The sequence below is a fragment of the Dipodomys ordii genome, unplaced genomic scaffold (assembly GCF_000151885.1).
Source record: "Dipodomys ordii isolate 6190 unplaced genomic scaffold, Dord_2.0 Scaffold36, whole genome shotgun sequence".
Classification (NCBI taxonomy): Eukaryota; Metazoa; Chordata; class Mammalia; order Rodentia; family Heteromyidae; genus Dipodomys; species Dipodomys ordii.
The window spans coordinates 11,717,482-11,733,394 of NW_012267252.1; the positions used below are offsets into that span (position 1 = coordinate 11,717,482).

A 15,913-nucleotide genomic window follows, 5' to 3' on the forward strand; every position below is an offset into this window, starting at 1 on the left:
ATGCTGTCTGAATGGAGTATAGCTTCGCTGGGTGGGGTTGAGAAGGGAAACAGATAATAGCCAAGACATGAAACAAATCATTGTAAATGTATAATCTTCAGGAAGACAAAGGAGGTTATAGAGTTGAGGAAGAATTTACCAAGCAACTGTTAAACTGTCGTTAAGTTTTCTTTTTTTTTTTTTTGTCGGTCGTGGGGCTTGAATGTCGTTAAGTTTTCTAGATAAGTTTTTTGTTTGTTTTTGCCAGTCTTGGGGCTTGAACTCAGGACCTGAGCACTGTCCTTGATTTTCTTTTTGCTCAAGGGAAACCTAACACTCTACCACTTGGGCCACAGTACCACTTCAGGCTTTTTCTGTTTATGTGGTGCTGAGGAATCGAACCCAGGGCTTCATGCATGCTAGGCAAGCACTCTACCACTAAGCCACATGCCCAACCCCATCTGTATACGTTTTTAAAATAGTTTATAAATTAATATGTTCAATGAAACTCCATCGTACAATTAATGTAAGCTAATGTAAAAAGAAAAATAGTAGCTAGCATGATGATAGACTGAAGTCTGGTTGCTTTTGTTACTAGCTTGTCCATTTTAAGTGGATTAAAAGTAGTCTTCAGACACCATCCTTGAGAAACTGCTTTGAGGTCTTCGACCTCAGAATGTGGGTGGCAGCAGCAACTCTATCATTCTCTAAGATGAAGACTGAAACCATCTTAGAGTAATCAACAGAAGTATAATGTCAAGAATTATTTTTTTTGGTTGGTCGTGGGGCTTAAACTCAGGGCACTATCCCTGAGCTGTTTTAGAGCTAGTACTCTACCTCTTGTGCCACAGCTCCACTTCTGGCTTTTTGATAGTTAATTTGAGATAAGAGTCACAAACTTTCCTGCCTGGGCTAGTGGCTTGGGATTACTATCCTCAGATTTCAGCCTCCTACAGTCATGAGCCATTGGAACCTGCCTCAAGAGTATTGATAAGCTGCAAAAGGGCTTTTTTTTTTTTCCTACTTTGCAATCTACAAATTACCTACATGGTGAAAGAATGAAACGACAAAAAAATGCATTTAGTGTGGTTATACTTAATATAGCAATAAAAAAAAACCCAAACCATAGAAGATAGAACTAGGAGTTTGGAGGAAGTCTAGATGATGGTCCTCTCTCTCAGGTAGCCACTGTGGGTGACCATTGTGTGACTAGAAAAGGGGCACTCAGGACTTCTAAATTGCCATCAGTGTGTTCTGTTCCTGATGCTGCGTGATGTTATATTAGTGTTCTCTTTATGATTGTTAATCTAAGCTAAACTTACATGTATAACATCTTTCTATGTAGAATATATTTGAAACTTTTTAAGTAGTTACAGAAACTTTGTCCTGGCAACTTAGGAGTTAAAATGGAGGTTTTTGTCTGAAAAAGAATTTTTCTGAATGTCGATATCCGATGTATAAAATTAAAATATTTTGAGGAAATACTATTAGTTTCACATTTATTAAGTCCTCAGTGACAGATCCTATGTTAAATGTTTGCATACATTAACCGAAAAAAAGCTATACGTAAGGGCATTTGTGTTTATTTGCATGTCAAAAAGATGCAGATCATAATTCTGCACAGTTTTTAATGAACTGTATTGGGGCTTTGTTAATGAGATCATTATTTTTAGGATGCTATTCCTATGATCAGTAAGCTGAGATACAATCCCCGATTTGACAAGGCTTTCAAACATGTGTTTGGCAAGACACTAATTTGTCGTAGCATGGAAGTTTCAACCCAACTGGCCCGCGCTTTCACTATGGACTGCATTACTTTGGAAGGTTTGTAATAATAATTCCAGCTTTGAACAAATTCTAATAAAACATTTAATGCAGTTTGTGTAATATATCACTCGAGCAGTGTACATGTCTTATAAACATAAACTATGTGTTAGGATCATAGTGTTAATAGTATATAATTGACAAATTCATGTCCATTATTTTATCAGTTTTTTTTTTTTTTTTTTGCCAGTCCTGGGCTTGAACTTAGGACCTGGGCACTGTTTGAGTCTCTTTGTGCTCAAGGCTAGTTCCCTACCACTAGATTCACAGCACCACTTCCGACCTTTTCTGAGTAGCTTATTGGAGTTAAGAGTCTCACGGATTTTCCCGTCCAGGCTGGCTTCAAATGGGATCCTCAGATCTTAGCCTCTCCTGAGTACCTAGGATATAGGTGTGAGCCACCGGCACCTGACTATCAGTTTTAAATAGTTGTATGTTTAAGTAAGATTACAAACAGATTCCATATTTGATGTTTAGTTGATATTTGGTCTTTAGCAAGTAAGCTTAATCTTTTTTGCACTTCCCTTGGCTGTTTGAAACCTGTGGATCTTTTCTCAAAGATTTTAGGATCAGCTAAGAATGTGGCTTAATGGTAGAGTGCTTGCTTAGCATGCATGAAGCCCTGGGTTTGATTCCTCAGTACCCCATAAACAGAAAAACCAGAAGTGGTATTATGGTAGAGTGTTTAGCCTTGAGCACAGAGAGGCTCAGAGACAGAGGCCAGGCGCTGAGTCTTATTAAGCCCCTGGACTGGCAAAAAAAAAAAAAAAAAAAAGAATTTAGGATTACAAAGGAACCAATTATGTTGAGTAGCTAGAATTATAGGCATGAACCACTGATGCCAAGCTCTGTGCTATTGTTTTGGATGATCAAGTTTCCCAGATTCAGTTAGCGCTAATTCTAAGCTGGATCCTGTGTATTATTGACATAGAGTGGTTTAAATTCTTTTCCTTTTAGTTTTCATAGTGTAGTTAAAGTTAGGATTCCATTATGTTGTTTTGTCATTAAGTATAAAAAATGTTGTACAGAATACTACCTTTCTGTTTTGTTCATAGGTGACCAGGTCAGTCACCGAGGGGCTTTAACTGGAGGTTATTATGACACAAGAAAGTCTCGACTTGAATTACAGAAAGATGTTAGAAAAGCAGAAGAAGAACTAGGGGAACTTGAAGCAAAACTCAATGAAAACCTGCGCAGAAATATTGAAAATATCTTTTTGTTTTGTGTTTAATTATTGTTACTGTCGGAAAAAAATAACATTTTAATTGCAATATATAATCTGTTTGATATTGTATATCTTCTCATGTCAGTAAAAGTCCATGGGCAAAAAGTCCATGTGTTTTACTTTGGCTTTTATTTAACCACAGGAGCTTGTGTTTTTGCCTATTTACCTTCTGAAGACTAAGGGAAAAAACAAAAACTACTCTTAATATTGGTATAATGGTTAAGTAGTTAATACTGATGAGTCTCATTTTGAAGGAAAAGAAGCTGAGGGACAACAATATAAGGCAGTAAGGCAGAGAGGAAACAGAATTAGTCAGTGACTTGTAGAAGGGAATCCTGGGCATTGTCCCAAGGAGGAGAAGAGTAACATGTATACCTGTCAAATACATTTGGATTAGAAAATGCTTGTTACTATCTAGAGGCCATTCAGTGCAGATTTGCCGTTAGTGGAAGAAATGGCCAGCTAATACCCAGATCTGAGTAATTGTAGTTCTTTGAGATAACAGTGTTCCCAGCCATGTGCTTATGTAATCCTGCAATTCTATCTACTTAAGGAGGCCACAATCTGAGGATTGCAGTTCAAAGATAGCCAGGGCAGAAAGATCCATGACATCACCATCTGGAAACGGAGCTGTGACTCAAGTAGGAGAGCACTACCCTTGGCCACAAAACAGCACCCAGGTCCTGAGTACCAAAAACCCGTGAAAAAGCAAAGACCCCCCAAATAGTGCTACGTGAAGAGTGGCCAGTTCACCTCACTACTGAAATAGTTGTTTGTTGCTTTTTTTTTTTTTGGTCAGTCTTGGGGCTTGAACTTAGGGCCTGGGCACTGTCCCTCAGCTCTTCAGCTCAAGGCTAGTGCTTTACCACTTGAGCCACAGTGCCACTTCTGGTTTTTTGAGTGGTTTATTGGAGATGAGAGTTTCATGGAGTTTCCTGCCCGGGCTGGCTTTGAACCACGATCGTCAGATCTCAGCCTCCTGAGTAACTAGGATTACAGGTGCAAGCCACTGGCGCCCGGGGTCCATTGCATTTTTTAAAATGACCTTGGTGCCTTGGTAGAAGGCAGAAGTACCTGCTGTGTGCTTTTTATTTTGCCACATAGTACTAACGGTGCAGGTACTTGAGCATCAGGAATAAAGTTAATTTTCACTTCTTTAAGGGCATTCATAGTGAAACTGGTGATTTTTCTTTATCTTTTTATTTGTGCCATCAGTACAAACAACAGCACATAGAAAAAAATCATAAGCTTTTACCTTGGAAGAGTCTGCATACAATGCTTGGGAGAACTGCCTAGACTTGACAGGTGTGTTAGCACAAGTATGGGCAATCGTTAAGAAAAGGAATGTTGAGAGCAGCTGCCAGCTCCTGTATTTGATCATTACACTGAATTCTTCCTCCACATGGAGCAAGAGTTACTGTTATACCTAACTCCCTAGAAGTGGCTTAAGCATAATTGATTATACAACAAATACTTTGGGATGAAAAGACATTTAAAAATATATAATACTGATAGATTTTGCTTAAGTTCCTTTAGAAACTCCTGAGGGTTTCTTCTGTTGTTGATTTTTGTTGTTTTGGGCATAAGCTATTAGTAAAGTAAGTTTGCTTGTGATTTGGAGAGTAGAATGTGGGGATTAAAATGTTATGAGCCTTTTTTTTTTCTTTTTTCAGTATTGAGGTTTGAACTCAGGGCCTTGTACTTGATAGGCAAGTGCTCTTCCACTGAACTGAATCTAAATCCCCAATCCTTTAGCTTCTAAGATTAGAAAAATTTAATGTCGGTATTTAGTTAATGATGTCATAGTCCATAAATTTGCAAAAATAACTTACTTTGTAGTAAAGTTGTAGAAAAGTAAAGCAAAGTGCTCATAAGAACTGAAGAGAACTTTGAACATAGGGTATTTCTATAACCTGGAGATAATTTTCCTTAGCTTTGTATATGAATTAATAATGAAATTGATCAGTTGATGAACCAAATGCAGCAGATTGAGACTCAACAAAGAAAATTTAAAGCATCCAGAGACAGCATATTATCAGAAATGAAAATGCTTAAAGAGAAGAGGCAGCAGTCAGAGAAAACCTTCATGCCTAAGGTCTGTATGTGTTTATTACGGATTTAAACTGTCTGAAGTTGGAGTGTGCTTTGTGATTCACTGAAGCTTATGAGTTCTGTTTTTGTTTGGGCCTGTATCTCTGTCCCCTCTATCCCATACTTACACTCCTGTCACCAGGTCTCTGCTTATTTTAGGTTGCATTCCAGCTTCTACTTTAATTGGATAAGTAGGCATTTTGGCTATAGCGTAGCAGTATTGTCTGATAATATTACAGTTATTTCAGTATTGTGTTTTGATCTGATTGTGTTAAAATGGTTACAAATAGTTTATTATTGTCGCATAAACTTGAAGCAGTTTTGGTAAAAAGCTTTATTAAATATATCAATAGTGCCGGGTGCTAGTGGCTTCCTCCTGCAATCCTAGCCACTCAGTAGGTTGAGATCTGAGCATTGCAGTTTGAAGCCAGCCTGGGTAGAAAAGTCCCTGGAGACTTTTATCTCTAATGAAGTACTCAAAAAAGCCGCAAGTGGCATCATGGCTTGAGTGGTAGAGTTCAGGCCTCAAGACCAGAAACTTCCCCCAAAACGACGACAACAAAAAAGCCTTCCTGCTTTGCCCCTGTAATATAATCTCTGCTGAACTTAAAAAAAAAAAATCAGGGGGGGAGGGGGGAGGCTGGGAAGGGATGTGAAGGGTAAACAAAGGAGGAGGCTGCAATGCTTGGTAAGAAATGTACGCATTATCCTGCCCATGTAATTGTAACTCCTCTGTACAGCATGTTCACAAATAAAATAAAACTTAAATTTAAAAAAAAAATCAATACAGATGCTCATTACTGTGGGATTATTTCCCAGTAAATCCACCATACGTTGAGAATATCACAAGTTGAAAGTACATTCAATGTATTTGCCTACTGAAAATACAGTTTTGCAACACATACTACTTAGTAGTTAACTGAGCTATGTGATTATTTAGGCTCATATATATGGCTTGTATCCAGTTTTTTTATTGTAAGCAGTATAGTGATTAAAGCCCTTATTAATAAGTGGGAAATCAACTTGTTATGCAGCAACGAAGCTTACAGAGTTTGGAGGCAAGTTTGCATGCCATGGAGTCCACTAGAGAATCACTGAAAGCGGAGCTGGGGACCGATTTGCTTTCTCAACTTAGTCTGGAAGATCAGAAAAGAGTGGATGCACTGAATGATGAGATTCGGCAACTTCAGCAGGCAAGTACACCTAAAAAGGAAAAGATGATTGGTAATTGGCTGTTGTGAAAAGTCCCTCACTTGGAATATATAAGAATCCGAAAGCTGAGTACCAGTGGCTCATGCCTAGCTACTCAGGAGGCTGAGATCTGAGGGTGGCGGTTCAGAGCCAGCCTGAGTATGAAAGTCTGTGAGACTCATCTCCAATAAACCACCAGAAAACCGGAAGTGGCACTGTGGCTCAAGTGGTAGAGTGCTATCCTTGAGCTGAGGGACAGCCCCCAGGCCTAGAATTAAAGCCCCACAACTGACAAAAAGAAAAAGAATCTGAAAAAGCAAATTGAAAAACTTAGAGACTTGAATTTTTTCTATCTGTGAGAGTAAATAAGGTTTTAGTAAGATTTTTAAAGTGTTGTGTATATTTGGATTATAAAAAAAACTTCCATCTTAATGCATGTGTATTATTAGTAAGATTGAACTTATATTTATATATATATATATATATATGCACACATACACATAGACACATAGATATGTACATGGATAAAAATGCATTTTTTTCTGACGACTAACATATTTAGTAATGCTTTGATTAATTTTTGTTGTTGTTGATAGGCTTATTGGTTTTTGAGCCAGGGTCTTCCCTAGGCTGGAAAAACTATCCTAGGCTGGTGCTTAAGATATTCAGCCTCGAGGCTGGGAAGGTGGCTCAGTGGTAGAGCGCTTGCCTTGCATGCATGAGGCCCTGGGTTCGATTCCTCAGCACCATATAAGCAGAGAGAAAAAAAAAAAGCCAGTAGTGGCGCTGTGGCTCAAGTGGTAGAGTACAAGCCTTGAGCTGAAGAGCTGAAGGACAGCGCCCAGGCCCAGAGTTCAGGCCCCACAACCGGATCCCCCCCCCCAAAAAAAAAAAGATATTCAGCCTCCCTGATGCAGACTTTAAAAAAAAATTCCTATGTGTAAGCCATTAATACTGAACCCAAAACAAGAAAAGTAGGGAAAGGAAATTCTTTTCGGCAGTAAGCCTTAGAAAAAGAACTAGGTACAAAAGTTAACTTTTTTTTTTTTTTTTACTGAGTCTTGTATATAGCCCAGACTTGGATCCTCTTTCTCAGCCTCCTGAGTGCTGGTTTTACAGATGTGCAAAACCATACCTGGCTGAAAGTCAACATTCTGCTGAATAAGGAAGAGAGAGAAAGTGAAGGAAGGGTAGCGCCTTGTGAAAGGGTAGAAAACATTTCTCTTGGGTACTGCTGGCTCACACTTGTTATCCTAGTTACTTAGGAGGCTGATAGCTGAGGATAACAATTAAGCTAACTCAGGCAGGAAAGTCTATGAGACCAATATCCACAATTAATCATCAAAAAGCTGGACATGGAGCTGTGACTAAAGGGGTAGAATGCTAGTTTTGCCAAAAAAGCTAAGGGGAAGTGCTCAGGCCTCAAGTTCAAACCCTATTGACCCTCCCTCCCCAAAGAAAATGAAATAAAACTGCCTTTCAGCTCATTAGTGTCCAGGTAATGGAAAGGACAACAGATGAACATTTCTGAGAAAGTTCATGCTTATACAGACAACTAATTTTTCTTTTCTTAATTATAGGAAAACAGACAGTTGCTAAATGAAAGAATTAAATTAGAAGGCATTATCACTCGAGTAGAGACTTATCTCAATGAGAATCTGAGAAAACGCTTGGATCAAGTAGAACAGGTATGTTCGTTTTGGGGGGTTCCTTGGTGCCTAAACCATACTAAAAGTGGTTGTATGAAGCACAGGCTCAAAGTCCAAAGCCTGAACGTTCGTGTCCTGCACAGACACAACAGCCTTTGAGGATTAAACCCCTGTTGGAATATAGCGCAGCATGATTGCAACCTCAGGAACAGTGTCTGAAATGAAACTAAAGGCCTTTGGAAGTGCCATTGATTTAACACTAGGCATACCTCTGGCAGTAATGGAAAACACACCAGCACCACTAGGGGTAGGAAGCTAGGAGTGCCGTCCCCACTACCTGGACAGGCCACACAGCTAGTCCACAGAATGAGCAGTAGCCTCTATCAGACACAGTTTGCACCACCCCAGACAAAGCAGGATGCATTCGTCCTTAAAGCCATGCGCCAGTTCTCTCCACAGCAAGGACACAGACAAAGCCCAGAAAGTGGGCAGAGATTCAAGTGAATCTGAAACACAGACCCATGACCTCTTCTGTCAGGAGAAAGCAGAAGAGATGCCACCCACTGCGCTCCCACAGCCATCAAACCACAGGCGATTGGAACTGAAGAGAAAATCTGAAAGGCTGTTGTTTGTTGCAGGGCATTGAGGGAAATAGGGAGAATAAAGTCAGATGACAGCAGCTGTGAAGGTTATATGGTTGCTGCCATTATGCTGTTGAGCTTGAGCTTGGAGAGGCACAAGGGATGTTGAAGCAGTCACACTTGACACAGCTGCTGTCCCTGTTCACTAAGGCTTTGTGGCCCTCACCTGTCATAACATTCACTTCATCTAAGGGCATGCATTGTCATCATTTGTGCATGTATTCTTTAAAGTGCATGCACTGTAGATCTAAAAATCTTTATGCGAGGAAACACCAGAGATGAAGTTTACCACAGAGGAAGGGCTTAGCCTGAACAACACAGTGTTTCCAGATAGCACATCAGATGCTTCCTTGCACTTTGGATATGGTTATGGCATTTGTAGACTTGGGGTGAACTCAAGGTAACTGGTGCTGGGTAGAGAAGCCTAATTTAATTTAGTAGGGAAGCTTTCCACTTCTCTAATCTGGTGATTGGGTTGAACACAATTAAAGTACAGTAGTAACTGAGCTCCCCTTTCTTGATGAGGGAGCTGAGGATTAACTTGTAGCACCTTTAAACATATCCACATAAGCAGCATTGGCCGCTTGCTTCTGTTTGAAATGAAGCCGTGTTTTGGTTGTGGTCCGAAGAAACTTTCGGTGCTACTTGGCATCTTCTCTAGAGCTCTGAGCATTGAAACATGACAGATGGGTAAAATACTGCGAGGTTGGATTTTGTATACCTTTCTTTAGTCATCTTTGGATCCAGTGGTTTGGGGGATTTTGTAATTATTATTTTAAATTTTTGGTTTGAGGTGTTTCCCTGACTTTGTGTTTTAGCTGAAGTTCATGAAGAGAGTACTTGAAAGTGTGCAGCTGATGAAATCCTGTCTCAGACAGCACATTTCCCTACAGAGCTGTTACACCGTCCTTTCTTGCTGAGAAAGTAGATCAAGACTTAAATACTGCCTTTTCATTGTGTCCTGTAGCTTTATATCTCACCTTTGTAAATGTAATGCCTGTACCTTCTTTATGATGAGTAGTGGTAACTGCTTTATCTGCTGATTTTAATGCTATTGCTAGAGAAGGTTTTTGTTCCAGATGGTGATAGAGAAGCTAGTTAAAAATGGTGCTGGATCCCATAGCAGTAACACTAACAGTGGCTAGTTTCTTTTCTATAATTTGGTTGGGATGACTATAGAAACTGGAAAGGCAGGTGCTGCTATTGATGTACCATATACCTCCATTATTGCTCTTTTATATAAATACACATTTATAATTTGGATCTTTGGGAACTTCAGCATTGGAAAAAAGTATCCCAGTTTACTGTGTTTGTTGGCACTATATAGAAATGAATAGTCATATTGGTCTAGAAATGTTAAAAAAAATTGATTTTTTTTTGTCTTTTTCTTTTTTGGTACTGGGGATCGAACCCAGAACGTTGCGCTTGCTAGGCAAGCGCTTTGCCACTGAGCTACATCCCAGCCCCAAAAAATTGATTTTTTAAGTGAGTACAGTAGTGACACTGTTAAATATAAAGATCTTACCTATGGGGTTTTTATTATAGAAATTAACAAAGTATTCTCTAAAGATTAAGAAAAAGTGTGTTGGGGGTTGGGAAGGTAGCTCAGTGGTAGAGCCCTTGCCTTGCGTGCCTGAGGCCCTGGGTTCATTTCCTCAGCACCACATAAGCAAAAAGAAAAAAGCCAGAAGTGGCGCTGTGGCTCCAGTGGTAGAGCGCTAGCCTAGAGCTGAAGAGCTGAGGGACAGTGCCCAGGCCCAGAGTTCAGGCCCCCACGACCTTACCCCCCCCCAAAAAAAAAGGAAAAAGAAAAAGAGTGTTTGTATGAGAGCTCTGTTTGAAAACATGGGCTTTGGGGACACTGAGACCAGCCATCTTGACTACAGGCCTGGTTGAGTGTTAGTACTGCCACCTAATGTGCAGTTTCCAGCGTGTCTGAGAATACATCTGGCCTCAGTTTGCTGTTGTGGAAAATAACACTACAGTAGTAACTGCTTTGACCCCTGTCCTGGCACAGTCTCGGTACTTAGTAGGTACTGTTAATGCTTTCTCAGGAGTAGTGAGACGAAAATTCCCAGTAATTTTGTCATTACCTCCCCCCCTTAACAGGTACTTCAATTATTTGACGGTATATGAAGTACATGTAATGTTGTTTGGGGTGTTCATACTTGACAGCAGCCGTTCTTGGCAGTCTTGATGTTTTGTAACAACACAGTTCGTGCTTTGTGGCTTAGTGTTCATGGTCCTTTTGTGTGGCAGGAACTTAATGAACTGAGGGAGACAGAGGGAGGCACAGTACTGACTGCCACCACATCTGAACTCGAAGCCATCAACAAAAGAGTAAAAGACACCATGGCACGGTCTGAAGGTACATTTCTATGTACTCATATTTTTTGATACTTGGTAAAATGGAGCTTATTTGATCTATACAGCTGTTTACTATATGATAAAATATCCAAATAGGTAAAAGCACATACTAAGATTTTTTTTGTGTTGTTCATCATAAATTACAGTGAATTGAGTTTAGTAGGGTAATCATAAATAATAGCTTTTAGTTGCTGAAATGTTTCCAACAAATTTGTATCAAATGACTATAGCATCTTTTTAACAAAGGATAAAATATCTCAGCTAGATGCTAGTGGCTCTTGTAATACTAGCTACTTAGGAAGCTGAGATCTGAGGATAGTGGTTCAACACCTGGGCAGAAAGAGACTGTCTTCTCCAGTTAACCATCACAAAAGCTAGAAGCAGAGCTGTGGCTCAGGTTGTAGAGTGACAGCCTTAAGCAAAAAAGCTAAGGGACACTGCCTAAGCCTTAATACTGTCACCAAAAAAACTTTTTTGAATTGTAATTCCTAGCATTTAGTTGTTATGAAGAAAAACTTACATTTTTTAAATCAAAACGTAAACATTAAACAACAAAAAATATTTAATGGGCAGTCAGTGTCAGGATGATAGCTCATACACACTCCAACAAATTTTGTTCAGGTTTAATTGGCTTGTGAATTTTTACAGTAAAACTTATACACTCAAAAAACCTAAACCCTTATTTTGAGAGCTATGACAAATGTTTGTTCTGTGACAAATTCTTTGTTCTGGCTGTCTTAACAGATTAATTTTGCCTCTCCTCCCCCGTCATAGATTTGGACAATTCCATTGATAAAACAGAGGCTGGAATTAAGGAGCTTCAAAAAAGTATGGAGCGCTGGAAAAATATGGAAAAAGAACACATGGATGCTATAAACCATGATACTAAAGAACTGGAAAAGATGACAAATCGGCAGGGCATGCTGTTAAAGAAAAAAGAAGAATGTATGAAGAAAATTCGAGAACTTGGATCACTTCCCCAGGAAGCTTTTGAAAAGTACCAGACACTGAGTCTCAAGCAGGTAAATCTTACTTTATTTTTATTTATTTATTTATTTTTGGGCCCGGTCGTGGGGCCTGAACTCTGGGCCTGAGCGCTGTCCCTCAGCTCTTCAGCTCAAGGCTAGCACTCTACCACTTGAGCCACAGCGCCACTTCTGGCTTTTTGCTTATGTGGTGCTGAGGAATCGAACCCAGGGCCTTGAGCATGCAAGGCAAGCGCTCTACCACTGAGCCACCTTCCCAGCCTGGGTAAATCTTACTTTAAAATTGGAAGTACCTACATGAATCTCCCAGGAGTTCACACTTTCATTTATGCTTTATTTTCTCTTTGTAGTTGTTTCGGAAACTTGAACAGTGCAACACAGAACTAAAGAAGTACAGCCATGTAAACAAAAAGGCTTTAGATCAGTTTGTAAATTTCTCTGAGCAGAAGGAAAAATTAATAAAGCGACAAGAAGAGTTGGATAGAGGGTATAAATCCATTATGGAACTGATGAATGTACTTGAACTTCGAAAATACGAAGCCATTCAGTTAACTTTTAAACAGGTATGTTTCTGTTTATAGTTAAACTAGGAAAAAGGCTCCGTGCTCACTCTGTAAGGTGGATCTAAAACATATGAACAAATCCAGCTGATAGATCCCTGACATGTTTATTAACCTAAATGTTGTACACAGTTTTGAGAAGAATTCAGTGATAGTCTTTGTTAAGGGCGGGGAAGGGCTGTGGAGCTGAAGGTGGAACCCAAGAGGCAGAGTCCTGCACCTTGCTTATCCACTCAGCTGCATCCTCGGCACTTGGCTTTTGACATAAGGTTTTGCCATGTGGCTCATGCTGGCCTTACACTTTACGTAGCTCAGACTGACCTCAAACTTTCAGTCTTTCTGTGTAAACCTCCCCACATGCTGAGATAATAAGTATGTGCCAGTGCATGTAATGGCAGTAGTGGCTGCTGCTTCTGTGTATGATTATTGTTGTTGTTATTTGGCAGTACTGGTTTGAACTCAGCTTCATGCTTGCTTAGGTAGGTGCTCTATTGCTTAAACTATGCCTCTGGCCTTTTTTTGCTCTGGTTATTTTGGGGATAGGGTGTCACTTTCTCACAGTCTGCCTGGACTTTAGTCTTCTATTTATGCTTTCTATTGTAGCTGGGATTACAGGCATGTGCCAACACATTCAGCCTCCCTGCCTACCCCCCAGTCTGTTGAAATAGGGTCTTGTGGACTTTTTCGCCTGGGCTGGCCTTCACGTTTTTCCTAACCTTACCCTCCTTATAGCTAGGATAACAGGCATGAATAATTGTGTCCAGGAGTTATTCTTGTTCAGAACATTAAAACATACTTGTGGTGTTGGGGATTTAGCCAGTGGAAGAGTAGGGCTTGAGTTCAGTCCTCAGCTGTAAAACAACAACGACAAAATACAAAAACAAAAAGTACACACACAAATATACTTGGGATTGCTTTAAAATGTATCCTGTGTCAAGCAGTAATACATGTAACTCCAGCTAAGCAAAATTTGTATTTGAATTGATGCTTTTCTTGAAGGTATCAAAGAACTTCAGTGAGGTATTCCAGAAGCTTGTTCCTGGTGGCAAAGCTACTTTGGTGATGAAGAAAGGCGATGTGGAGGGCAGCCAGTCCCAGGACGAAGGAGAAGGGAGCGGGGAAAGCGAGAGGGGCTCCGGATCGCAGAGCAGTGTCCCGTCAGTCGACCAGTTCACTGGAGTTGGCATTAGGGTAAAGAAGCATCACTTCTTTCCTCCTCACCGCATTGCCGTAGTACAGTTGGTAAATGCATGTGCAATTCTGAGTTGCTACACTGTCTGTGCAGAGCAATTTTTTTTTTTTTGTCGATCATGGGGCTTGAACTCTGGGCCTGGGCGCTGTCCTTCAGCTCTTCAGCTCAAGGCGAGCGCTCTCCCACTTGAGCTACAGCGCCACTTCCGGTTTTCTGGTGGTTTATTGGAGATAGGAGTCTCACGGTCTCTCCTGCCCGGGCTGGCTTTGAACCGCGATCCTCAGATCTCAACCTCCTGAGTAGCTAGGATTACAGGCGTGAGCCACCAGCGCCCAGCTGTGCAGAGCAATTTAAAAAGTGATGGTGGAAGGACTGAGTCTACTCTAAGTATACTCAAAGTCCAGTCATAGTAATCCCCGTACAACTGATACGGGCTGATAAAAATCTAAGAAAAGAGATGATGCCCGTTCTGATACTACCGTATCGATGTGTTGTCTTAGGTGTCTTTCACAGGAAAACAAGGAGAAATGAGGGAGATGCAGCAGCTTTCCGGGGGGCAGAAATCTTTGGTAGCTCTTGCTCTGATTTTTGCCATTCAGAAGTGTGACCCAGCTCCTTTTTACTTGTTTGATGAGATCGACCAGGCTCTGGACGCGCAGCACAGGAAGGCCGTATCAGGTACAGCTTCGTTTTGTTTTCTAGCCCTTCAAGGTGATAGCTTCCCTATGTTGTAGTGGAGGGACTAGACAGGACAGAGGCAAGTCTATCATACATGCAAAGAACTAATCCCTCTTTCGGTTTGTAAGGTTAGAATTAGATTAGTCTTTTTGTTTTATTGTTTTTGGCTCTACTTAGGTTTGAACTCAAAGCTTTGTGTTTATAAAGATGTTGCTCTACCACTTGAACCATGACCCTACCCTTGTTTTTTGCTGATTACTTTAGAGATAGGGTCTAGTGAGCTTTTCTGTTGAGGTTAACCTTGAACCACCATCCTCCAGACCTCTGCCTTTTCACTTCCTAAGCAGTTAGGATTATAGGCTGACTATCAATGCCTGCTAGATTGTTTAAATGCAGAATTAACATGCTTGTTAAAATGTGTATGTGTATGTGTGTGTAAACTTTGCTGTGACATTTTTAATACTATATTAAAAATTTCTATATATTAAAAGCTATTCTGTAGCTTTAAGATTGAGGTTAAAAGATTTGTTTTTTAAAAAGTCAGGTTGGTAATTTTTATACATATGTAATTATACAGATATATGTTCAATAGTGCTTTTAATGTTTTAAACTCTAGGTAAGAGGAAAAACTGATTTTTTTCCAATCTAAATGACTATTTTTCACAGATATGATTATGGAACTTGCTGTACATGCTCAATTCATTACAACTACTTTTCGGCCTGAGCTACTTGAGTCGGCTGACAAATTCTATGGTGTAAAATTCAGAAACAAGGTAATTTTATTTTACTTGGAGTTTGTTTGCTAGGATTGAAGTCATTGAGTTTTTTAAATTTTTTTTATGCTACCTAAATAGTGAAAGAAGACTTGGAAAGTCACTGCTTATCTGACATCTTTCTAAAGGAGAAACTTTTTTTTAGTACCTATGGTGGCTTAGCAATTGTTTTTTTGTTTTTGTTTTTGCCAGTCATGGGGCCTGAGCTCCGGGCCCAGGCACTGTCCCTCAGCTCTTCAGCTCAAGGCTAGCACTCTACCCCTTGAGCCGCAGCGCCACTTCTGGCTTTTTCTGCTTATGTGGTGCTGAGGAATTGAACCCAGGGCCTCAAGCATGCAAGGCAAGCACTCTACCACTGAGCCACCTTCCCAGCCCAGCAATTGTTTTTATAACATCTTGATTTTCTTTATCTTTCTGTCTATTCAATGCTTTTGTTGTTGTTCCAGTCCTGGGGCTTGAACGTGGCCTGGGTGGTATCCCTGATTTCTTTAGCTCTACCACTTTAACCACAGCTCTCCTTTTGGCTTTTTTTTGTGCTTAACTACAGAGAAGAATCTCATGGTGGCTCACACCTGTAATCCTGGCTACTCAGGAGGCTGAGATTTGAGGATTACAGTTCAAAGCCAGCCTGGGCTAGAAAGTCTGTGAGACTTTTTTTTTTTTGGGGGGGGTCCGGTCGTGGGGCCTGAACTCTGGGCCTGGGCGCTGTCCCTCAGCTCTTCAGCTCAAGGCTAGCGCTCTACCACTTGAGCCACAG

The 15,913-nt window shown here is 40.4% G+C and overlaps 1 protein-coding gene across 1 annotated transcript in view; it reads left to right on the forward strand.

The window, feature by feature from the left end:
• Smc3 (structural maintenance of chromosomes 3) overlaps positions 1-15,913 on the forward strand; it is a 70,064-nt gene that overhangs the window by 24,737 nt on the left and 29,414 nt on the right. Inside the window, exons 16-26 of the mRNA XM_013017602.1 lie at positions 1,653-1,803; positions 2,859-3,011; positions 4,972-5,123; positions 6,154-6,312; positions 7,891-7,998; positions 10,860-10,968; positions 11,742-11,989; positions 12,304-12,516; positions 13,513-13,704; positions 14,206-14,383; positions 15,050-15,156. Coding sequence (XP_012873056.1) covers positions 1,653-1,803; positions 2,859-3,011; positions 4,972-5,123; positions 6,154-6,312; positions 7,891-7,998; positions 10,860-10,968; positions 11,742-11,989; positions 12,304-12,516; positions 13,513-13,704; positions 14,206-14,383; positions 15,050-15,156 — 1,770 coding nt within the window. The remainder of the gene's footprint in view (positions 1-1,652; positions 1,804-2,858; positions 3,012-4,971; positions 5,124-6,153; positions 6,313-7,890; positions 7,999-10,859; positions 10,969-11,741; positions 11,990-12,303; positions 12,517-13,512; positions 13,705-14,205; positions 14,384-15,049; positions 15,157-15,913) is intronic.